Source organism: Ursus maritimus, unplaced genomic scaffold, assembly GCF_017311325.1.
Source record: "Ursus maritimus isolate PB19 unplaced genomic scaffold, ASM1731132v1 scaffold_2, whole genome shotgun sequence".
NCBI classification, from domain to species: Eukaryota; Metazoa; Chordata; class Mammalia; order Carnivora; family Ursidae; genus Ursus; species Ursus maritimus.
In genome coordinates, this window is record NW_024424452.1 from 75,994,740 (window position 1) to 76,020,313 (window position 25,574).

General features: G+C 38.7%; 2 protein-coding genes and 1 long non-coding RNA gene across 11 annotated transcripts in view; 2 read left to right on the forward strand and 1 right to left on the reverse strand.

The window, feature by feature from the left end:
* The window catches only part of DNM3 (dynamin 3), a 522,795-nt gene that overhangs the window by 25,737 nt on the left and 471,484 nt on the right, over positions 1–25,574 (forward strand). The gene's annotated exons all lie outside the window — the stretch shown is intronic.
* The window catches only part of LOC121104004, a 62,475-nt gene that overhangs the window by 15,463 nt on the left and 21,438 nt on the right, over positions 1–25,574 (forward strand). The window lies entirely within an intron of this gene.
* Positions 15,898–16,786, reverse strand: LOC103669217 (40S ribosomal protein S2-like). Its single transcript, XM_040636215.1, has one exon. The coding sequence runs from the start codon at positions 16,783–16,785 to the stop codon at positions 15,946–15,948; it is 840 nt and encodes a 279-aa protein (XP_040492149.1). The 5' UTR covers position 16,786; the 3' UTR covers positions 15,898–15,945.

Consider the following 25,574-nt stretch of genomic DNA (forward strand, 5'->3'; position numbering starts at 1 on the left):
TTTCTGTTGAACACTTACTATATTCTAATCACTTTGCAAAATAGATTATGTATCAAAAAGAGATAGAAGGGTTCCTGCACTCAAAATTATATTCTCCTTGGGAAAGATAAGTCATGAAACAATGAGAAAACAGAATAAGGCTATAAAATATAATGCTAAATTGAATACAATCAGGTAGCAAAACAGCCTATCTTGTAATGGGCAATTTAAGGGGAAATAGACCATATTGAGAGATAATATCTAGGCAGAGTTTATCAGAGAAGGATCACTTAGGTGAGCCCTGGAGGATGATGGGATTTGGGAAGACAGAGAAAGGCAGAAGGTGTATCTGGAGGAGGGATGGCATGAATAAACACTTGAAAACATGCAAAGGCTGGCATGTATAGGGGATAGCTTAGTCACAGTTTCGAGGATGCACTAAGGAGGGAAGATTCTAAATGACCTCAAATGCTAAAAGTAAAAAATTTGCATTGGACATTGTCAGAAGCGATGGGGCAGAGGGCCATTTGGGGTGGAAGGAGATCAGGGAGGAACAAGTATACATTGTTGAGAAATGGAGCGACACAATACATAACCATGTACGTACTCACCACTCTGTGTCCGTGTCTAGAGCTACAAGAACAGCTGGATACATTGCTGTCAGGGACCTGGTTTTCCAAAATGCTGAACAACTCTTCATGAAGTTCCAAGCAAATCAAAGCACAGTCTTCTCTTAATTCACATGGTAGTTTCATTCCCTGAATATTCAATGTATGCCTAAATCCTTGTTAAAATATAAAACAGAATTAGGCTCCAGCTCAGATAATTTCACCTACATGAATGTGTAGCAAAAGATTGGAAAATTATGCAGGATGCAGGATAGTTGTTCAGTGTAGAAGACTCTTCCAAGAATTCAGGATGTTTAACATTTCTGGTTCTGCAATCACTGTGAAACACCCCCACGTATTTCTAAGTAACCCTTGATAACCACTGCTCTATTGCTGTAATTGACTTGTGTAATTTATATATCCCAATTTCCTTTTTTTTTTTTTTTTGTTTAGATGTTTGGTGGTTCTTTTGACTGTTTTTACCTGCCAAAGAGAACATTTAAAAGTGAAATTCCCTAATAAAGGGTGTGTAGAAAATTTGAGAGGTGACAAAACCTGGGAGCATTGAGGGAAGGACAGAGAAAATGACAGAGATTGTCACTTTAGAGTTAGGTCTTAAAGAATAAGTATATATTTTTAAAGATTTATATATTTATTTTAGATGGAGAGAGAGAGAGAGAGAGAAAGAGAAAGCACAAGTAGGGAGAGGGACAAAGGGAGAGGGAGAAGAGGAGAGAGAGAGAGAGAGAGGGAGAGAGAGGGAGAGAGAATATCTTAAGCAGACTCCCTACTGAGTGGGGAGGCCACAGGACTCAATCCCATGACCTCAAGATCATGACCTGAGCTGAAATCAAGAGTTGGATGCTCAACTGACTGAGCCACCTAGGTGCCCCAAGAATAAGTATAATTTTAATGGGATTATAAAAGTGCACTGCTTTGTAACAGAAAGTTGAATTTGAAATGAACTTTCAAGTCATAATTGTGCAGACTTTGCAGTGAATTACCAAATGCTAAGTATTTCTTTTTTTTTTTAATATTTTTTTTATTTGTTTGCGAGAGAGAGAGAGACAGAGATAGTGACAGAGAGCACAAGCAGGGAGGAGAGGGAGAAGCAGGCTTCTCGTTGAGCAGGGAGCCTGATGTGGGACTCCATCCCAGGACCCTGGGATCATGACCTGAGCCGAAGGCAGACGCTTCACCGACTGAGCCAGCCAGGCCCCCCGAATGCCAAGTATATTTCTTGAGATTATAAGGCTTCTTTGCTATCTCCTGGTTTCTAGATTTTTTTACTTTTGCAGATCACTTTTCTATTGTTTACTTTTATATCTTTGTATCTGGCTTTTCCAACTAGTTTTTGAGGATAGGAACTATGTCTTAGACTTAACTGGATCTCGATAGTGCTGAGCATGGAGTAACCACTCAGTGAATATGGAACCTTACATATTGTCAAAATACTTTAGGAATGAATGATTCCTAGTTGGGAATTGTTTCTGTTTATTTTCCATTAGCATTTCCTAGGAAAAGTGAAGTCAAGAGTAATGGGGACTAAGAGGACAGTTTCCTCCACTTTTGGCATCCTGCCCGGGCCCATTTGTGCTCTGAGTTCGTAAAACCATGTTGCTTTTCTCCTAGTCCCTTTTGATAGGGAAGAAAAAAATTTGGAAAGCTATTATCTGCTCTGGAAATTATAGAAATTGCCATTCAGGAGGTCTTTTTCTGAATATCTGTGTCTCATTCAGGTCTAATTTGGACAAGATGTTTTTTTCTCTCTTTGGAATCAGTTGAAGAAGATTATAGATTTTTTATAGTTTATGTCAAATTTGATAATATTTGTAAAAGCATGTTATGAACTGTAAATATTATGGAAATTATTATTCTTTTGCCATTATTAAGATCAAGGGAGTAGTATAATCATAGCAAGAAGGAGCAAAATCATTCCATAATTATTCTTAGGGTCTGAATTTTGTGTTTGACATAATTTGTGAAGACACTTGATCTGCTTTGTTAACTCATATTATTGTAGTTACTGGATAGGTTTGGATATCTGAAGATCTAATGGTGTCAGTTCTTTAAAAAGTCAGGTAAAAAAGAAAGTCAAGTCAAATCATACATTAAGATGGAGAAATCTTGAATAAGCTTCACGGGCTGTGAAGTTACCTAACCTTTGTAAGTGACACATTTCTCGTTAATAAAATACTATTTATCGGGGCTGTTGTGATCTTTTTAAATGCATGTAAAGGGCCCAGCATGGTGTCTGACCTGTGGTAGGTGTTGCATGTTCATTAATGTTTGCTCTAAAGTATTTCTAATATTTAAAAGATTATTTAAAACCCCAAATTCAACAGATATTTATTGAACAACTACTATGAGTCAGGCACTGTTTTAAGAGCAGAGAGTAAAGCCCATAAATCAAAGATTCTTGTCCTCCAGGAACTCGTATTCTAACTGGGGCGTTTGATAAATAAGGGACATAATAAATAAGGAAATTATATGGTAGGGTGCAGGATGATTAGGGTTTTGGACCAAACAAGGTAAAGCAGGTCAAGGAGGGTCAGGGCTGTTCAGGGCGAAGAGGAACAGACTGGGAGATGACAACATTAATTGTGTCTCTCCTCCCTAGTTAGAAGTTGGCATTTCAACTGACAAGATAAATTACTTAAATTGAGAGAAATTTGTCTCAAAGGACAGGTGGCTTTTGGGGGTGAGAAACAGATATCTCTTAAGGAAGTCTTCAGTACCCCCTTTGTTCTGAAGAACAGCTGGTATGCTCTTGGAAGCTGTGACAATGCCTGATATTCTTAACTGTGAGGCTTAAAATATGTGAAAAGATATACACCTTCTCTTTTCTTTCCTCTAGAAAGTAAGTAAATGATGTTCTTTTATCTTTTCCTTCAATGTCAATAAAATAAGCATTCCTAATAGTATTATCAAATCTTTCCTTAGGAGCTATTTCCTTTACTTCCTAATGGATGTAGCTCTAATCCAAACCAGAGACACACTTACGTTGAGTCTCTCATTATGTGACATTATTACCACGAGTATTTTCAAAAATAAGAACGTTTCTATTTTCCTTCTGAGTGTAACTTGGCTGTAGGATAGGTATGTGAGAAGGACTCTTGCCACAGGTGAAGTATCTATTAAAGTACGTTACATTATTTAGTAAATGGTAGGTAATTCTTTTTCCTGGAACTCATTTGAAAACTTACTGTTGTGTAAACTCAGATTTTTTTTTAAGGATTTTATTTATTTATTTGGAAGAGAGAGAAAGAGCGATGGGGGCGGGGGGGTGTAGGAGTAGAGGGGGAGGGAGAATGAGGCTCCCTGCTCAGCAGGGAGCCCGACTCCAGTGTCAGCAGGGCTCTATCCCAGGACTCTGGGATCATGACCTAAGCTGTAGACAGACACTTAACTGACTGAGCCACCCAGGTGCCCTTAAAGTCAGCTTTTTCAATTCCTAATCAGAGATGGTAGTTTTTCTATATTTTAAAGTTGGATGTTGAATCCATACACATACATACAAACATGAGTATATTTCAGATATCTAGGTTTCAGATATTAAAATTGGATGCCATTGATACATGTATATATCATGTATAGATATCTATATATAACCACATGAGATATTTTAGTGATTAATTTGGTTAATTTCTTAATTATTTGAGAAAATTAGGGAAACAAGTCATTTTCATAATTAAAGATTACTTTAAATAATTGTGGTGTTTGTGCAGGTCAAAATTATTCTGTGTTTCAGTGGTATCTATGATAGTTCTTATGTTTAGATGTTAGAGGCAGAAGGTATGCAGTTTCTAGTTGATGAAATTGGAGTGTTTCTTTCGTAAGTTTATTTATTTTAGTAATCTCTACATCCAATGTGGGGCTCAGACTCATGATCCCGAGATCAAGAACGATATGCTCTTCTGACCGAGCCAGCCAGGCACCCTGAAATTGGATTTTTGAAAATAATGTGAGGACTCTGTTTTTATCATCAAAATACTGACATTCGAGTAGTTCATTAGTCGAATGCACATGTGTGATTTGTGAGCCCAGAGTACTTGCACTTATTCAGAACTTCTAGAGTTCATGATTATTTTGTGTGAATTGCATGTATGAAGGCTACTAAAAAAGTCAAAGTTATTCCATTGGAACGTGTGCAATTGTACCTTTCCTTTGTGGTTGAAGGACTAACAGTGTCTCTTTTCGAAGACAAGTTTAAACATAGGTTGGAAAAATGACACTTCAGTAAGTTATGTTTGGACTCTGAAGGAGTAAAACAAATATTTACTGGCAGTATAATGTAGTACAGTGTTTAAGACCATTGAGCTAAGCCTGAACACCTGGGTTCAAATCCTGTTTTGCCACTTATTACTGGCTAGGCAATTTTGGGCAAGTTACTTAACCTTCTGGTCTTTAGTTTCCTCATCTGTGAAATGACAAGATAATACAACTACTTTCTAGGGTTGTTTTGAGAATAAAATGAGTTGGTATTTGTAAAGCACTTAGGACAGTGTGTGTTAATTGATATAAAAATAAATACCACAGTAAGTCTAAAAAGGAGCCCTTACCTTTAAAGGAACATACTTAAATCTTTACTGATAAAAATAGTGTGCTATCTGGGATTTGCTTCAAAATAATCTGGTAGGAGAGTGGGACATGGAGTGGGTGAAAAGAGAGATGAAGCAAACTTGCCTATGGGTTGATAATTGTTACAGTGGAATATAGGTATGAGTGGATTTATTACACCTCTCTCTCTACTTTTATGTAAGCTCGAAATTTTCTAAATCAAAAAAAAAAAAAAAAAAAACCAAAAGGACAGTTTGCCCTATCTTAGCCTCTTATCCTTCCTACCTTCCTTCCTTCCTTCTTCCTTTCTTTTACTTCTTATCAGTCCTTATCTAAATCTGGCAAACCATTTCTTTTTTGGTGTCCAAATGCCAGCTTGTGTGAAGTCCTCCTTGATAACCCCAGCCACATCCCTTCTTTTCTTTTGTGATGAATTTAGCCCCTGGGCCCTTTCTTGGGTTTGTATGCAAACTGTGTGGCTTTGTGGTTATTACCGTTTGTGCTTTTTCTTCTCCCAGGCTTAAGATCCTTGGGAGCAAGATCCTCTTTGTAACTCTCATAGCAAACACGTTGCACATCAAATTTTTGTTGAATAAATGGCATTTGTTGACTATAATCTAGAGTGAGGGAAAAACAAAACAAAACACAAAACCTTTCTTTGTGTCACAGTTGTTACTAAAGTACTATGTTTCTGGATGAAGGAGTATTATTAAGATTTCGTAGTGGTAATTCCAAATAATGGAATACTTGTGGCTTTATATTGAAGTATTTTTGCTGTTTGGGCTTTTCCTTTTATCTTTTCAAGGACTTCATTTGGAAGGTTAATGTTGTTTCAGGTTTTTAGCTGAGTTACTGAAGTATCCGTTTAAGTCTTTTTATTTTTTAAAGATTTTATTTATTTATTTGAGAGAGAAAGAGAGAGGGAGAGAGAGCATAAGATGGAGGAGGATCAGAGGGAGAAGCAGACTCCCTGCTAAGCAGGGAGCCCGATGTGGGACTCAGGTACTGAGAGTCCAGGATCACGACCTGAGCCGAAGGCAGTTGCTTAACCAGCTGAGCCACCCAGGCACCCTATCCGTCTAATTCTGGCTTATTAGGAATCTGAACATGTGTAACGCTTGTTTTCTATTTTATGGTTATGGAAAATAAGATTTTCTTTTTCCATCTGGGGACCCACATTATTTTTTTCCATTTATAGATTTTAATGATACAAAGAGTCTACTATGAAATCGGAAAAAGTCTATATTGAAAACCTAAATCATAGAACTTTGTTTCACTTCTGCATTAAAACAACTATAATTTTAGCCACTCAACCATCCTCCATAATGCAAGGAAACTTTCTTTAGGTGTATTTTTTTTTTTTTAAGTGGGTTCCTGTTGGGCTTGAACTCATGATCTTGAGATCAACACCTGAGCTGAGATCAAGGGGGACACTTAACTGACTGAACCACCAAGGTGCCCCTGCTTTAGGTGTATTCTTGAAACCATATGTAAAACACGTTTTGGTAAGCTAAAGCATTATTTTGAACCCAAGAATTTTATGTCTATTAAACATAGTAATAAGTGGGATAATTTTTAAAAAAGAGAGACTGTTATAAAGCAAAGCATTATAATTAATCCTTTGTTTAAGTGTTTTGTAAATCTGCTTGTTATAAGTTGAACTTAGCCAAGGTGAAGACTCCACTCATCTTAGTCTTTTCTTTGCAATAAATCTTTTTTCCTGAACTTATTGCCTAGTAGTGAGATATAAACTCAAGGGCTACCTTGAGTTTCATTCACTTCAATCTCCTTTCCATTTACATCCTCTGTAGAGGTGCTAATCACTAGTGAAATAGTTAAGAGATGATACTAAAAGCAAAAAGAAGCACTGAAGAACACAGATAATCCATAAACTAAACAATCAAGTTCCTTAAAAAAATCACCAACAGGATTATATTGCCTAAAGACATTATTCCATGACTTTTCCATTTGCAATGGAGAATAGTCTCTGCCTTTGATTTTCTCCACTCCCCTTGCTCCATCGCCACCCCAGTGGCATGTTCTCATTAACCCAATTTCTTGACCTTTAGCTACTGCACTGCTGAATTCAAATTCACAAGAAGTGAATTGCCCCATTCATATCTGCAAGGTTCGAATCATGGTTAAATTTTAGGCGGGGTGTCTGATTATGAAGGGGCGTGAGAGTGGATGTTCTAGTGAGGATCTGCACTTGCTAAACTGCGTTGTTTCATTCACTCATTTAGCTTTTCCATAGCACTGGGGACAGTGATTCTCCACGTAGTCATTGTGACACATCATGCCATCTTTAGCTGGCTAATAAGGTTCTAAGAGAATTTAAAAATAAAGTAATATTTGTGGGGTGCCTGGCTAGCTTAGTCGGGTAGGCGTCTGACTTCGGCTCAGGTCATGATCTCAGGGTCCTGGGATCGAGCCCTGCGTCGGCTTCACCCGGCATTGGCATCGTGTCGGGCTCTCTGCTTGATGAGGTTGTGGAATATAGGTGAGGTTCAGCTGGGTGGAGTCTGGAGCCGATGACCAAGAAAGAATTCTTGAGATGTTTTTGGTGCAAAATGGTGGTTTATTAAAGGGACAGGACCCGTGGGCAGAAAGAGCTGCTGCCCCAGGTTGTGAGGGGTGGCTGATTATATACTATGGGGTTGGGGGAGATAAGGGAAAAGGGAGGTTGAGAAAGTACTTTCACAGGTTAAAGAAGACTCAAAGGATACTGGAGCCTTTGCCATTGTCAAGTTATGGTTGTTTACCCCTCAAGTAAGGCATTAACATGAAGATAGTTGGGAACTTCCTGGAGGCTGCAGATTATAAGGACATTTAATTGTATTTACATTTTGTTCCGGAAGCTAGGTTATTGATAGAAATGCTTTGTTCTTGTAGACTGCTAAGACATTTGTACACTGAGGGAGACTCAAGTCTTGCAGGGTTGTGGTCTCTATAGGTTAACTATTTCTTTTTCCTTTAGGTCAGCCAGGAGTGCCTGAAGAATGTCACGTACATCCCGTTGTGGGGAGGTTTGTGGGGTATCCATTTCTGCTTTGTCCTCAGCTTGCCTTCTGTTCCGTCATCATGCTCAGTGGGGAGTCTGCTTCTCCCTCTCTCTCTGCCCATCCACCTCCCCCTGCTCAGGCTTGTGCTCTCTCTCTCAAACAAGTAAATACAATCTTAAAAAAAAATAAAATTTTCCATATGCCACATGGAATTATTGAGAAGAATGAAGGGGCAGGTACTAAAAAAAAGATGTCAAAAAACTCCCCCAAATAAGGATCACTAACAGTTTCCAGAGGCTTAAATGATTTTTTGTTTTTGTTTTTTACATAGATTGAAAAAAATCTCATACTTCCTTGGGGCTAGGGACCTCGTTTTCTCTTCTGTTGTATCTTTCCGTAACTAGTAACACATTTTTCACAAACTGAGTAATCAGGAAACATTATTTTTAAATTCCTTTAATTTTTTTTTTTTGGAAGTTGGGAAAAACTTGAATCTGTAATTGATGGGACTGTGGGAATTTATTCATGAAAAAGGCTTGCATCTGGGGCTTCTTTTTTCCGGTGGTAGACATGCTCCTGGTAGAAGGATCTGCTGAACCACTTCTGTTTTTCCCATGAACTGGAGAACAGACTTGTATTAAGTGACAGATAAATATATTATTACAGTACTTTTCTGCATAGATGGGAACCCAGGCCATATTATTGATCGTCCAGGGGAAAGTCAGGTGGCATGACTTTATTTCTTTTACATCATATTTTTGCATGAAAAGGTATGTCATTAGTACCCTTAGGAAATAAGAGTATTCTTTTGAGTCCTAGAGGTACTTGGGTACTTTTATCATGTAGGTTCTATCTACCTCAGTGAATAGATTTCTGACCTTTAAATTCAATCTTTCTTTTTTTTTTAAATGGAAAAACCATAAATATATGAAAAAACAAATATACTGAAGAAATTATCTATCTGATTGGATTCTTTATCACTCTAGGAAATTATTATACTATTCCAGCCTTTATAGAAATTTCCTAAAATTTTAACATGGAGCCTCCCCTGTATTTTCTGTCAGAGTGTGTGTAGTTTTACAATAATGTTAATGGATTTTAGGATACTGTATTTATCTATGACATTTTCATAATTCAATCTGTTGCCCCCAAATCAAAACAAATGTACTTTTGGCTTATCCGTTAGTTTGAATCATCTATATCATTCCATCCATACTCAGTTGCTAACATATATTCACCATCCACCATATGAAAGGTATTGGCTTAGTTGTTCAAAGAAGCAAGGGTTGGAAAGAGAATGTTTTTTGTTTGGTATTGTTTTCAACTATGAAATCATAATGAGTTCAAATGAAAAATGACAATGTGTTGAGTAGCTGTGTTTTTATTTATTTATTTAATTTATTTATTTTTAAAGATTTATTTATTTTAGGAGGAAGAGGGAGAGAGTGCACAAGCAGGGGGAGGGGCAGAGGGAAAGGGAGAGAATCCCAGGCGAACTCTCCGCTGAGCTCAGAGCCCAATGTGGGGCTTGATCTCACAACTCTTGAGATCATGACCTGAACAGAAATCAAGAGTCGGTTGCTCAACTGACTGAGCCACCCAGGTGTCCTAGAGTATCTGTGTTTTTAAAATTCAGGCTTCTCTTTGTTACTGCTCAGAAAAAATGAAGAATTATATGATGTACGTCAATCAGTGCTATCTATTGCGAGTCTAGACCCCTTTAGATTACTTTGAATATTTGAAAACATGGAAGTGTTCAGACAGGTTATGTTTCTATGTAATTGTCTTACTACTGTATCACTCAAGGGTGTGGTTGCAGATGATGGAAATCACTCTACTCTTTAAGGAATTAGGTGCTTGCTAATCATTGAAAGGGCTGGAGGGTTAGACTCTAGGCTGATCCTCAAGGAATGGCTTCAGAATGACATGGCAGAACTGGCCATCGAGGGAACCACTACTGTAGTTACGTTTAGGAAGCTGGAGACTCGGGAAATCTGTATGTGGACTGCTGCTTTCACCACTGTAGCCACTTTCAGGAGTCTTGAAGCAACTCTTGTGTTCTGGAATATGCTGCCTTAGCTGTGACTCATGATCAGACTGTTGTCAGCACTGTTAGCTTCAAAGCTTTCTGTTGCCTGCTAGGTCTACACCAGCAAAACAACACCTTGAGTACTGCTTCTCTCCCACTTAATTTGACTCTGAATTCGGGTCTTACAGAAGTATGTCTAATGGTGAAAACTAAAAATGCATGGAGAATACTAGTTACTGAGGGAGTCTGGGAAATGAAGTTTTTTTGTTTGTTTTTTTGGCATTCTAGCCTCTGCAGTATAGGAAGGCAAATAAAGAGATCCAGAACAAAACTTGAGCTAGCCAGTTGCTGTATCTACTACAAATGCTCTTTTAAAAATTATTATTATTTTTAACATTTTTAAAATTTAAATTCAGTTAATTAACATATAATGTATTATTGGTTTCAGAGGTACAGGTCTATGATTCATCAGTCTTATATAATACCCAGTGCTCAGTACATCACATGCCCCCCTTAATGTCCATCACTTAGTTACCCCATCCCTCCACCCGCTCCCCTCCAGCAACCCTCAGTTTGCTTCCTATGGTCAAGAGTGTCTTATGGTTTATCTCCCTCTCTGGTTTTGTCTTATTTTTTTTTTTTTCTCTTCCCCTATGGTCCTCTGTTTTTTTCCTTAAATTCCAAATATCAGTGAGATCACATGATAATTGTCTTTCTCTGATTAACTTATTTCACTTAGCATAATAGTGTCCAGTTTCATCCACATCATTGCAAAGGGCAAGATTTCATTTTTTTGGTGGCTGAGTAATATTTCATTGTATATATAAACCACATCTTCTTTATTCGTTCATCTGTTGATGGACATCTAGGCTCTTTCCATAGTTTGGCTGTTGTGGACATTGGGCTGCTATAAACATTGGGGTGTAGGTGCCATTTCGGATCACTACATTTGTATCTTTGGGGTGAATACCTAGTAGGGCAATTGTTGGGTCGAACTACAAATGCTCTTTTGTTATTCCCTATGATTGCTAGAAAATAATCTTAAATTTAGAATTCGACTGATTAAATGAAGGAAACAGTTTTCAGGTATAGACCATGTATGTTGCATTTAGGTCTCCATGTAGATTTTTAAAATAGATCTTTTTTTTGTTTTTGTCTTTATTATCTAAGTCTGCAGAAGAACACCTAGTAATCATTAATTACATGGTCAGATGTGCCAGCTGGAATAATTCAGGTATCTGTGTATTTATGGTTTAAATCCCATATGTCTTCTCATTAGAACTTGGCTATCTTTTGAAATTAAAACTTTTCCCACTGGTAATTATGCTAGTGCATTTAATTGAGATTATTTTTTTGGCATAGAGGGCATTAAGTAGAGCAAATGGAGCATAAACAGCACTGGTTGAGTAAACAATAAAGAGTCTGTAAAGGTTAAATAGCATACTCTTGAATATTCTATGAAGTAAATTTTCCTTTCCATGGTGCACACTGTCAGGACAACTGGCCTAGCCCAAAGTCAGAAAGGCAGAATAAACTGATAAAATGAAACATTTGAAATGAACAGGCCTTACTGTTAAATGTCCTGACTTCTAAGGCCTTCTGTTGAATATCTTATTTATAAATGAAGAAAAAGATTTGTAGACTTGATTGCTATAAATGTAACTACTGTATTACTTTCATCTCTGGAATTAGAGGGAACTTCTCTGATTGCCTTTGCTAAAGGCATCCCCTCTTCCCTGGGACCCTCTGCTTTGTTGATCATCTTTAACATTTGTTAATCATTCTTCAGTATTCTCATAGCACTTATCATGATCTTATTTATTTTTGTTTATGTATCGTCTCTTTACCTCATTAGAATGCAAGCTGCATGAGGATAAGTGCTTTGCCATGTTCACTGCCCCCAGAACCTACAATAGCCTGGCATGTAGTGGGTGCTGAATATTGGGACAAATGAATGCAAGGGGAAACTGCATTGAAATAGCAATCAGAAGATCCAGCCATAAAATTCAGTAGGAGATTGCCTGTTAGCATGATGCCTGTATGCTCTGTGCGGTTGGGAGATACTATCTGTCCTGCTAAACTTTGTATGTGCACAGCTGAGCATGGGACCCGGCACCTAGCAGATTTTTTAAATAAATATTTGTTGAATAAATTATCTAACCATGACTGTGGCCATTAGACCTTTTTTATGTTTAGTTTCCTATTTCAAGATGAAGGGGGGGATCAAATAATCTTTAAGCCCTAATTTATTAATTTGAGAGAGAGAGAGAGCATGTATGAGTATGCTCTAGCAGAGGGGGAGGGGCAGAGAGAGTGGGAGGAGAGGGAAAGAGCATCTTCAGCAGGCTCCATGCTCAGCTCGGAGGCCCTAATGCCCGGCTTATCTCAGCACTCTGAGATCCTGACCTGAGCTGAGATCAAGAGCTGGGATGCTTAACCAACTAAGCCACTCAGGTGCCCCTTTAAGTCCCCTTTTAGATTTAATATTCTGTGATCCTAGATCTATATATACTTTGGTTAGGTTAGTTGTGTTTTAGATTTTTGGTTTTTGGTTTGAATCCCCAGGAGAATTTTCTGTGGTCTGTTCTGTTGAGTGAGTTAAGCATTCCATGATTTTTATTCATATATAAAATGAATTAATTAAGGACATAAAATTTGCCTTTATTCAAGAATGTTGACATTAGCAATATATGCTGAATGTCTAATAACCACATGTCTTGAATGGGATAATATTTCTCTCTATAAGCACAATTTATTAAATAGCAGTTATATAGTGAGTTAATCTTATACTTTTACAAGATTTCTTGTTTACAAAAACCACAAATCAGAAGAAAAAATGCTTTGCCATGCCATATGCTGTAATTTTTAATCTGAAAAATAACTCCTCATTGTGTGACCTACTCCAGCTGTAGTATAGTTGGTTGAAGATGCTTGTTCAATGATGTAGGAAGAGATAGCTCCAGTGGGCATTTAGTTCAGATGCTTCTACTGTGGGCAGCTCTGTGATTGTAGGAGATCATTCTTCCTTTAAGAAGGCTTGTCCACGAGGAGCACTTGTCTGACTCAGTATAAAGAGCATGCAATTCTTGATCTTGGAGTTGTGAGTTCAAGCCCCATGTTGAATATAGAAATTACTTAAATAAATAAAACTTAGAAAAAAAAAAGAGCTTATTCATGAAAATAGTTAACAGTGTTGGTAGTGGTTTATAAATTTGTATATGTTAGAAGCAAATGGAAACAAACCAAATGCCAAACATTTGGTATATCTTGATATAGACTAATATGCAATCTATAAACCTGATGGTGAAAGAGGTATATTTATTACTAAAGAATAATATTATACTGTTAAATGGACAAAGAAGTTCTAAAACTATGTAGAGTGTGACAATGTTATGAAAAATATATGGGTAAAAATTGTCTGGAAAGGTTGAAGATAAAATATTAAGGCATTGTTGGGTGATGGAATTGGAGTTGATTTTTTAATTTATTTACATTTAAAAATTTTTTATCCAGTTAGCACTTGTATTATAAGAAAATGATTACCAAAAACTTCTTCTATGAATTATCAACTAGGTGTTCTATTCAAAATACACAGGCAGGGGGCGCCTGGGTGGCACAGCGGTTAAGCGTCTGCCTTCGGCTCAGGGCGTGATCCTGGCGTTATGGGATCGAGCCCCACATCAGGCTCTTCCGCTATGAGCCTGCTTCTTCCTCTCCCACTCCCCCTGCTTGTGTTCCCTCTCTCGCTGGCTATCTCTATCCTGTCAAATAAATAAATAAAATCTTTAAAAAAAAAAAAAAACAAAACCAAAATACACAGGCAGAATAAATGGTAAAGTAAAAACATTATGTCTTTTTTTTTCTCTGCTAAATTTGACTAGGTATCTTGAATTATTTTGTGGATAATTTATTGGGAAGTGATATTTGGTTGTGAGTAAAATTAATTTTGTTGGAACTTGCCCAAATTTCAAAGTATAATAATATTTATTGAAATTATTTTATTAAGAGCAATTGTAATACTGTCCTGTGACTTTTCTTAGTAATTGTGTAATAATAAAGTTACGTTCATGATACACTAATTTATTTAGTTTTTCAATCAGTTCCGTATAAAACATTTGTTTAGTCTATTGACGTATCACTTTTACCACAAACTATTATTCATATGTAAGGTGAAATTCATTCTTAATGATGTGGATTTTCCAAGATGTAAACTTCTTTAATTTTGTGATCATGATATTGAATATACATCAAGTGTAATTTAGAATATATACTTCAGATATAGCCATTTCTTTTTTTTTAATTAAAAAAAGATTTTATTTATTCATTTGAGAGAGAGACAGAGAGGGCACAAGCAGGGGGAGAGGCTGAGGGAGAGGGAGAAGCAGACTCCCCACTTAGCCAGGAGTCCGATGTGGGGCTTGATCCCAGCACCCTGAGATCGTGACGTGAGCTGAAGGCAGACGCTTAACTGACTGAGCCATCCAGGTGCCCCAGATATAGCTGTTTCTTTCAGGATCTTAAAATTTGAGGAAGTGGACAATGTATGGGCCATGCTACTTAATATGAAAATTCTCTTGTCCAGTTTTGCCTTTTCATGTAGAACTAGGCAGAAGGGCTAAGGGGTGCACTTGACAGTTATACACATGGGAAAATTTATAGGACTGGGAAATTTCAGATGAGATAATAGGAGACCTTAGGCAGAGGGCCTGGCCGAGCCAAAAGTGGCGCCATAGGGCCATGTTTCTAATTTTCTTTAATCTAAAGTAATTTCCTAGTGGCATCTGGCTGGCTCAGTCAGAGGAGTGTGCAACTCTTGATCCTTGGGGTCATGAATTTGAGCCCCTTGTGGGGTGTAGAGATTACTTAAATAAAGTTTTAAAAAAATAATAAAAAAATAAAACAATTTCCTAACCTTTTCTCTTCTTTCATGACATTGATATTTTTGAAGAATATAGGCCAGTTGTTTTATAGACTATTAATTTTGAGTTGTATGCTTCAATTTTTTAAGCATGTATCTTTATAATTTAGTTTCAAAAACGTGGAAATATATAAGAAAGAAAACATTCATCTATGATCCTGGTACCCAAATGTCAATGCTATTGACATTTAGGCAAACTTTCTTTTCCCCCCTATGAATTTATTTTTCTACATAATTGGGATCCTTCTGTATATGCAGTTTTTGTATCTGATTTTATGAGAATTACCCATGTCATTGAAGGCTCTTTGAAAGCATATTTTTAGTACCTTCCTTATAGTCCTTGTTACAATTACACTAACATATATTTAAATACTCTCTTATTGTCGGGCATTTAAATTGTTTCAGAAGCTCAGGACATGCCAGTCTTGAGTTTTGGGGCCTCTTTCCAGGTAAGGATTTGCTTTCTCTTGATGTGCCAATGTATTTGCTCAGAGTGCTTGTCATACCATCTGCAGTGACAGTGCATTGTCATTTTCTCAGCCTGACTTCTGGGAGATCACAGGGAGTTGAATACAGCTGAGTTAAACAGATGTTCGACTTGGCTACATCTTCAAGGTCTTGCCTGGTTTCAGTCTTTTTTTTTTTTTTTTTTAAGATTTTATTTATTTTCCAGAGAAAGAGAGAGAGAATGAGTGAGTGCAGCACGCAGAGGGAAAAGCAGGCTCCCTGCTGAGCAAGGAGCCTGATGTGGGACTAGATTCCAGGACCCTGGGATCATGACCTGAGCTGAAGGCAGATGCTCAACGGACTGAGCCACCCAGGCATCCCTTAAACAAGCTTTAATTCAGTTTATTTTTCTTGTATAAAACTATGTGGTGGCCACAGCAGCAGCCTGGTGTGGGTCTTTACAATATGGTCAGTGAATCCCTGAGAGGGAGACTTGGTGAACACGGTCTCTTTCCAGATGTCAGGGGCGAGACAGCTGTAGGTCTTAGAAATGGTGTCAAAAGCGGCCTTGGCAGGGTTGCCCTGGGTGGCAGTGTAGCTCCTGGCTGAGATGTAGCAGTCGTCAATACGGATTGTCATCAGGAGCTTCTTGGGTACAAGGGCTGAGACCATGCCTCTGGGGGTGGCAATGAGGTGCAGCTGCGCAGAGCCACAGCGGCTGGTCTCCTTGCCTGGGACAGTGTGGGGCTTGCTGATCTTGCTCCTCCAGTAACCTTGCCACATGGGGATGATGGAAAGCTTGGCCAGGATGATGGCTCCAAGGATGGCAGTGGCTATCTCCTTGGAGCACTTAACACCCAGACTGACATGTCCACTGTACCCTCCGGTGGCAACAAACGTCTTGACCCTGGTTTGCTGGGCAGCACGGGTCTGCTTTTGCACAGGCATAATCTTCAAAACCTCATGCTTGAGGGATGCCCCCAGGAAAGAGTCAGTGATCTCAGATTCCCTGATGGGCAGGGAGAAGAGATAGATCTCCTCCAGGGACTTGATCTTTACATCCTTAACCAGGTGGCCTGGCTTGGTGAAAGGATCCACTCTTAGTCCTTGGCCTTGCCTCCGTGAGCTCCACAAGCTCTGTGGCCTCCACCCTGCCCTGACCATAGCTGCAGCTCTGGCCCCATATGCTGCTGCTGTGGCCTTCCATTCCGGGGCCCCTGAGCCCTTCCAAAGCACTGGCATCATCTGCCATTTGGTATTTTCTCAGAGAAGCTGGTTTCAGGCTCAGTGAAACTCCTTGGGGTCTGAGAGAGAGAGAGTTTCTGGTTGGAAGAATACTCTGTGGTTTCCCAGTGGAAACAGTAGCCCGTCAGTTGTGAGTTGGTTCTGGTGTTGCCTCTGGGGGATTTGTTTTAATGATGGAAGAAGCAGGGGTTGGTTAAGTCTTATCACCTTCTGAAGTGGCTCTTTTCCTCAGAATAAAGGAAAAAAATATGCATCGTCTTCTCTGTGATTCTTTTCCTAACAGTGCCTTGTAATCCTCCACGCTGGACCCTGCCTGGTTAATCACCTGTTCTTCTGACTCATCCAGAAATGGAATCCGTAGGTCCATATTGCAGCCCTCATGTTGTACTGTGTTCTCTTGCATACAATTCTGGCTTCCCTACAAGGCTTTCAGTTTTCTATCAGTTAGACTTTGCACTGCAACAAATCACATCAAATCTTGGTGGCTTAGAGTAGCAGCCATTTATGTAGCTCATGATTTTGTGGAATCAGCAGTTTGGCAGTGCTCAGCAGAGCTCAGCTGATTTTTTCTGGGACTCACTTATATGGACAGCTGCTGGGTCAGAAGAGGCTGGCTGATTGATGATTGGGACACCTCAGTTATTCTCTTGTGGTTTCTCATTCTTCAACGGGCTGGTGAACTTGTTGACATGATGGCTGCAGGGTACCCAAGAGCATCAAGAGGGCAAAACCTTAATGTGCGGAAACTTTTGAAATTTCTGCTTCTGATACAATTGCCACTCATTGTCTAAAACAAGTCCAGTGGCCAACCCCAGGGTCAGTGTGGGAGAGCACTATACAAGGGCATGGATAGAGGATGTGTGAACAAATGAGGCCATTCCTGTAGTCAACCCACTACAATTTCCTTGATGTCAGGATTACATTGTACCCATCTTTCTATTCTTAGCTTATACGATGAGTTTGGCATAAGGTAGGTGCTTGGGAAATGCTAAACTGGTGTGTACAGTTATCTGAATCCGTTAGTGTGCCCCCAAACTTGAGTAATCTTTGGGGTACAGAGAGAGCATTAAGGCAGTGCTCTGGGATGCTGAACTTTAGGGGACTCTGCTGCTGGCCGACTAGGAGTTGGAGGCGTCAAGGACGTGCCAGTGGGCCAGAGATGTCCCACCTAGAGATTATGCTCTACCTTCCTCTAAATCCTCTTCCAAGGAAAATGGACTCCAAAATTCTCTACCTAAATAGCCTTAAGTTGCTTTCAGGACCTGTGTAGGTCTCTCTCTCTCTCTCTCTCTCTCTCTCTCTCTTTTTTTTTAACTAAAGGAAGACTGCACCAATGTCTACCTCCGAGGTACAAAAGATGGCCAAGGGGTAGCATTTGCACGGTGAGGGTTAGAGTGGATGGACCTTAGACTTTGGGTTGGGGTACCTGTAACCTTGCTTTGGAGGTTCCTGAGGGTGTGGAATGGAACTGGGAGTGGGATGAAACATACATAGACCCCAGGCTAGGGTCCCCTTTGCCTTGGACTGCAGAGGTTGGGAGGCAGCCTAACCAGGGATCTTAAAAGGCTATTGACAGTTGTGGGACTCTTCCAGGGGCTGGACTCGTCTTAACCTGAATTCTGGGAGTTTTGATTAAATCAAATGACTTCAGGAATATAATGAACTAAAAAACTATGAAATAGCTGTTTAACTTACTTATTGTATTTTATGGCAGTAGATGAATGTGGTGCTTCTTTTGTGAGATTATGAACTGAAATGTTGGTTCCTATTAATATATGGTAAATTTGTGAGATTATAATCTCTCTTTTAGGAAGCGTGTCAAGTTGCTCAGCTACTTTTCCTCTATAAATGTAAAGTCTCTTATTTATAGTCTAAATGCTAAGTCTACAGAGCCTCCTGGATAGTGATAAAGTGAGTACCGGGGTGACTGGCTGGCTCAGTCGGTGGAATGTGCGACTTAATCTCAGGGTTGTGAGTTTGAGCCCCATGTTGGGTGTAGAGATTACCTAAAAATAGAATCTTTAAAAGAAAAAAAAATGAGTACCATGCTACACGGGACTTTAATATTTACCAATTTAATGTGTATTGGCTAGAGGGGAACATAAAAGTTCAGCATAGTGAGGCATTTAAAATAGTTTAAAGAGATAGAAAGCTTGGGGGCAAAGCAGATACAGGCATACCTCCGAGTTATTGCGGTTTCAGGTCCAGACCATTGCAATAAAGTGAATATCACAATAGCATGAGTCAAATGAAGTTTTTGGTTTTCTGGTGCATATAAAAGTAACGTTCACACTATACTGTAGTCTATTAACTGTGAAATAGCATTATGTCTAAAAAATGTACATACCTCGATTAAAAATATTTTATTGCTGAAAAATGCTAACCATCATCTGAACTTTCAGCAAGTTATCTTTTTGAAGGTAGAGGGTCTTGCCTTGATGTTGATTCTGTGGACTGATGAGAGCGGTGGTTGCTGAAGGCTGGGGTGGCTGTGGCAATTTCTTAAAATAAGACAACACTGAAGTTTCCTGCATCAATTGACTCTAAATTTCAGGACAGTTTGTAGCATGGGATGCTGTTCCATAGCATTTCACCACAGTAGAACTTCTTTCATAATTGGAATCAATCCCTTCAAACCCTGCCACTGCTTTATCAGTTACGTTTAGGTGGTGTTCTAAATTCTTTGTTGTCATTTCAATAATCTTCACAGCATCTTCACCAGGAGTAGATTCCATCTCAAGAAACCACTTTCTTTGCTTATCTGGAATAAGCAACTTCTCATCCATTCAAGTTTTATCATGAGATTCCAGCATTTTAGTCCCATCTTCAGGCTCCGCTTGTCATGCTAGTCCTCTTGCTCTTTCCACCACATCTGCAGTTACTTCTGCCTCTGAAATCTTGAATCCCTCAAAGTCATCCATGAGGGTTGGAATCCATTTCTTCCAAACTCCTATTCATGTTGCTATTTTGACTTTTCCTATGAATCATGAATGTTCTTAATGGCATGTGGAATGATGAATCTTTTCCAGAAAGTTTTCGATTGACTTTGCCTAGATCCATCACAGGAATCACTATCTATGGCAGCTCTAACCCTATGAAATGTATTTCTTAAATAAGGAGACTTGAAAGTTAAAATGACTACTTGATTTATGGCCTGCAGAATGGATGCATTAATCACATCTTACATCTCCATCAGAGCTCTTGGGTGATCAGCTATACTGTCAATGAGCAGTAATATTTTGAAAGGAATCTTTTCTGAGCAGTAGGTCTCAACTGGGGTTAAAATAGGTCTCAATAGGCCTTAACAATATTCAGTAAACCATGTTGTAAACAGATGATGTACTGTTATATAGGCTTTGTTGTTCCATTTCTAGAGCACAGGCAGAGTAGATTTAGCATGATTCTTAAGGGCCTTAGGATTTTCAGAATGGTACCTGAGCATTGGCTTCAACTTAATGTCACCAGCTGCATTAGCCCCTAATAAGAGAGTCAGTGTGTCCTTTGAAGCTTTGAAGCCAGATAATGACTTCTCTAATTATGAAAGTCCTAGATGGCATATTCCAGGAGACTGTTTCATTTACACTGAAAATCTGTTGTTTAGTGTAAATGATACGTAGTTTTGGAATAGAGGTGAGATTTGGTGGGGTGGGGTCCGGAGCCGAAGTCCTAGAAAGAATTCTTGAGATGTCTTTGGTGCAAATTTATTAAAGCACGGAAATAGGACCTGTGAGCAGAAAGAGCTGCACTGGGGTTGTGAGGAGCAATTGATTATATACTATGGGGCTGGGGGAGGTAAGGAAAAAGGGAGGTTTTCAAAAGAACTTTCATATGCTAAAGAGGACCTACAAGATTCTGGAGGCCTTGCCATAGTCAAGTTAAGGTTGTTTTCCCCTCAGGTAAAGCATTAACATTAAGATAGTTGGGAGCTTGGAAGAATGTCATACATATCCTGCCCAGGAGTGAGGCTGGGGTGGGGTGGGGTGGGGTGGGGTGGGGGGGTGGGGTGGGGGGGTGGGTGTCAGTTTCTGCTTTGTCTTCAGCTAGCCTTCTGCTTCCTCATCATAACCACCTTCATAATTGTCGTAGCTAGATCTGCTGGAGAACTTGCTGCAGCTTCTACACCAACACTTGCTGCTTCACCTTGCACTTGTATGGTGTGGAGACGGCTTCTTTCCTTACACCTCATGAACCAACCTCTGCTGGCTTCAGACTTTTCTTGTGCAGCTTCCTCACCTCTCTGAGCCTTCACAGAACTGAAGAGAATTAGGGCCTTGCTCTGGATTAGGCTTTGGCCTAATGCATTCTCTTAAGAGAATGTTACGGATAGTTTGGTCTTCTATCCAGACGAGTAAAACTTTCTTCATATCAGCAATAAAGCTGTTTCACATTCTTTTCTTTTTAAAAAATATTTATTTATCTATTTTAGAGAGAGGGAGAGCCCATGCAGTTGTGCACATACCATAAGGAGGGGGCAGAGGGAGAGGGAGACAAGCAGACTCCCTGCTGAGCGTGGAGCCCACTGTGGGGCTTGTTCCCAGGATCTCGAGATCATGACCTGAGCCAGAACCAAGAGTTGGACGCTTAACCAACTGAGCCACCCAGGTGCCCCAAGCTGTTTCACTTTCTTATCATTTATGTATTCAGATATGCAACTTTAAATTTACTTCAAGATTTTTTTCTTTGCATTCACAACTTGGCTGTCTGGGACAAGAGGCCTAGCTTTTGGCTATCTCAGCTTTCGGCATGCCTTCCTCACTGAGCTTAATCATTTCTAGCTTTTGATTTAAACTGAACAATGTGCAGCTCTTTCTTTGACTTGAACACTGAGAGACCATTGTTGGGTTATTAGTTGGCCTAATTTCAGTATTGTTTTGTCTTAGGGATTAGGGAGGCCAGAGGAGAGGGAAAATGACAAGGAACAGTCAGTCAATGGAGCAGTCAGAAGGCATACAACATTTGTGGATTAAGTTTGCTGTGTTCTTATATGGGTGCAGTTTTTAGTGCCCCAAAACAGTTACAATAGTACCATCAAAGATCACTGATCACAGATCACTGTAACAAATATAATAACAATGAAAAAGTTTGAAATATTTTGAGAATTAGCAAAATGTGACATAGAGACATGAAATAAGCAAATGATTTTGGAAAAATGGCTCTGATAGACTTCCTTGACACAAGGTTGCCACAAACCTTCCATATGTAAAAAATGCAGTATCTGTAAAGTGCAACAAAGTGAGGTGCAGTAAAACAAGGTATGCTTGTATAACAAACGACTGGGGGGACTTGTGGTACTGTGGCTGGAATGAATTTCAGCGATGCTTTCTTTTTTCTCCTCCCTTCTTCTGCCTGCCTCCCCCTTCTTTAAAGAATCCCATTGGTCAGTAACTTGTTACATGGAAAATTACCTTTGCTTTTGTTATTTACATTTTGCCTTTAGGAATTTTGGAATGATATGGGAGTCCTTAACAGAAGAAGTTAGAATCAAAGCTTATTGTGTTCTGTCTATGGCTTGAATTTAAAATAAGAAAGGGAAAACATAAAAGTTTTAGTCTTATAATCTGAGGATTAAGTTAAGAAATCATCAGTGATGAGCATGTGTCTAGTAATTTCATTTATAAGCCATTTGATTAATGACTACACTAAATATTTCTTCAGATTCGCATAGCTGTCTTAAATCTGAATTGTTTTTGCAATTCTGTTATCATCTTTTCTGGTTTAATGTTTGAAACTCATTACATGTCTTCTTACTAGAAAGTTATTTCCCATTGGTTATAGTAGAATTATATTTTAATGTGATGTGATTGGATAATAACACATTATCATCAAAAGCAGGAGAAGGTAGATTTATCAGGCTATTGAATTACAGGAGATGTTATTGCTGTGAGAGAAAACCCAATTACCTCTGGCCTGTGGACAAGGAACTTCCTATTTCCTACTGGAGATCTAAAATTGATTATATTCAGGCTAGTAGATTTACGCAGTTATTCCTAGAATCACAAAATTCTAGAGATATTAGGACTTTGGAAGTTATCTAATCCTACACCCTCATTTAAAAAATGTTGTATGGGGATGCTGGGTGGCTCAGTCAGTTAAGCGTCTGCCTTCGGCTCAGGTCATGATCCCAGAGTCCTAGGATAGAGCCCCACCTCGGGCTCCCCGCTCAGCGGGGAGTCTGCTTCTCCCTCCACGCCTCACCCTGCTGTTGTGCTCTCTCTGTCCTTCACTTGCTTGCTCTCTCTCACAAATAAACAAATAAGTAAGTAAGTAAGTAAAATAAATCTTTAAAAAAATGTTATTCAGGTGAAAGTTCTCTTGCCCAAGGTTACACTGGAATCAGAACCCAAAGGCCATAATCGCCCTGAGCTAGTGACCATTTTCTAAATACAGAGTGTCTCTTCTCTGTTTATACAAGGTATACATTCTGAGTAAATAAGGAAATTCTTAAAAACAAACCAACAAAACAAAAAATCTGGGCTGGAGTCCTACATGAGGCTCCTTGCACAGTGGGGAGTCTGCTTCTCCCTCTCCCTCTCTCTCTCTCTGTCAAATAAATAAACTCTTATACAAGGTATACATTCTGGAGGCAGAATCTTTTAAAATTTTATGTCTGATATTTAAAAGGTTTTCTATAGTCTTCATGGTTGCATTAACTATAAAGCCAATTCTTAGTCTTTTTTTTAAAGTAAGTTCTTTGATTTACCTTATTATTGCCAGAGTGTATCAGAGTAGCAAAATTGTTCATTCTTTCTCTTCTTTTTTTGGTGTAGTTGACATACAGTGTTACATTAGTTTTAGTTATAAAACATAGTGACTGCACAGCTCTCTATGTTAAGCTGTGCTCACAAGTGTAGCTATTGATGTGATGTGGCCTGGGAGTGAACGGTCCAGAAAGAATTCTTGAGACGTTTTCTGGGTAAAAAGGTGTGTTTTTTATTAAAGTATGGGGACAGGACCCTTGGGCAGAAAGAGCTACTCTGGGATTGTGAGGAGCAATTGATTGTATGCCTTTAAGTTGGGAGGGGCAGAGATAAAGGAAGTATTCAAAAGGATTTTCGTGTGTGGAAGAAGACTTGCAGCATCCTGGGATCAACTGGAGGGAAGGTTGCTTTTTGCCTCTAGCAAAACATTAACATTAAGGCAGTTGTGAGTTCCTTGAGGAATGTCACTCTGTCGGTCTCAAGTACTTGTCAATGCGCTGCAAGGTGTAAGGAAATTTAATTTTATCTACATTTCTTTTGCCTTTGTTCTCCTAACCAGCTACTACCTGTCACCATGCAATGCTGTTACAATACCATCAACTATAGTCCCTATGCTGTACCAATCATTCCATTCTTAATGATCTTTTCCCAATGAATTGTGGGACCCATAAAAAAGGTAACTCTCATATTTATTTTTGTTGTGCTTTATTTACTTGGTTAAATAGGTGATTCTTTCACAAAATTTCTACTTTTAACATTTCTTTGATAATTTATAAACACATTTATGCAAACTACATATGTATAAATGTGTAAATATCTTATCAATATTTGAAAAGATTCGAGATTTATTCATTTGCTGTTAATATATTATAACCAAATTATTAAGTTATTTTAAGGTGTGTCCTGCTAATGTAGCTTTTTCCCATTGTCTTTTCTTCCCAATTGAAGCAAGTGGAACCTTTAGAATATATATATAAACTAATCCTTACAATCTGATTAATTTTAAAAAGGGCTGTGATTCTATTATGCTTTCTGTGATCTGTCTTATATTTTAATACCCATGTGGTCAAGAAATTCTTGGTTATCTTCTCCTTTCCTTTTCTTTTCTTTTCCCTTAGTATTCATTTTTTTTCTTATTGTATGTCCTATAGTTAGAAATCAGCTGGTTATTATCATTATATGCTAAGAATGTAGAGGGATTTTTTTTTCTTTATGATTAGGAAAAACATTTGCTTGTGAAGTGTGAAGAAATCATAATGTTTTATTTGCAATAAAGTTTTGAAGCCAGTTCCCGGGGTTATACAGTGAAAAGATAGTGGAGCTGGGAATAAAACCAAGGTCATATGAAATTCATTTTTCTTAGTGCATGGGAAATAACATCACTTCCCCAGAGAACAAACGCTGTAGGTATTAGAAACAATTAAGGATTTTGGGGCACCTGGCTGGCTCAGTGGGTAGAACATGTGACTCTTGATCTCGGGGTTGTGAGTTTGAGCCCCACGTTGGGTGGAGAGATTGCTTAAAAATAAAATCTTAAAAAAACTCACACAATTAAGAGTTCTTAATATAGATGATAATACTGGCATAGATGCAAGAAATAATAGGTATGGGGAACTTCTAGCATCTTATTGTTGGCTGGAAGTCTGATTCTGCTAAAAGAAGAGGAAGGCATTATAATGGAAAGGACCCCGAAATAGGTGTCAGTTTCCACTTGTTTGGCCTTGTGGCCTTAAGTAAATAATTTAGCTGTTTTTAGCCTTCAGGCAATAACACCTGTCTTTCCAAACTTCTAAGTTTATTGTGAGGATTAAATGTGACAATGCATGTGAAAATATTTTGAAAATAGTGCTATATAGATGTGAGTTAGCACTAATCCAGAGCATCTGATCCATTTTCCTTTTGTCTTGCCAAGAGTGTCATCTCTTTGAAGGTGGACCAAGGCAGTGGAGAAAATTATAATGTTCTGTATCTTTTAATGACTAACAAAGAATATATTGGTGGTATGTCCTTAAAAGGAATTCTGGGAATGTTGACCTTATTAGAGTTTATAATGTCAAGGCAAGGTGGTACTGCATATCACTTTTCAAA

Excerpts from the sequence above, each read along its gene's own strand:
- LOC103669217 (XM_040636215.1), bottom strand. The coding sequence starts at position 16,785 with ATGCCAGTGCTTTGGAAGGGCTCAGGGGCCCCGGAATGGAAGGCCACA.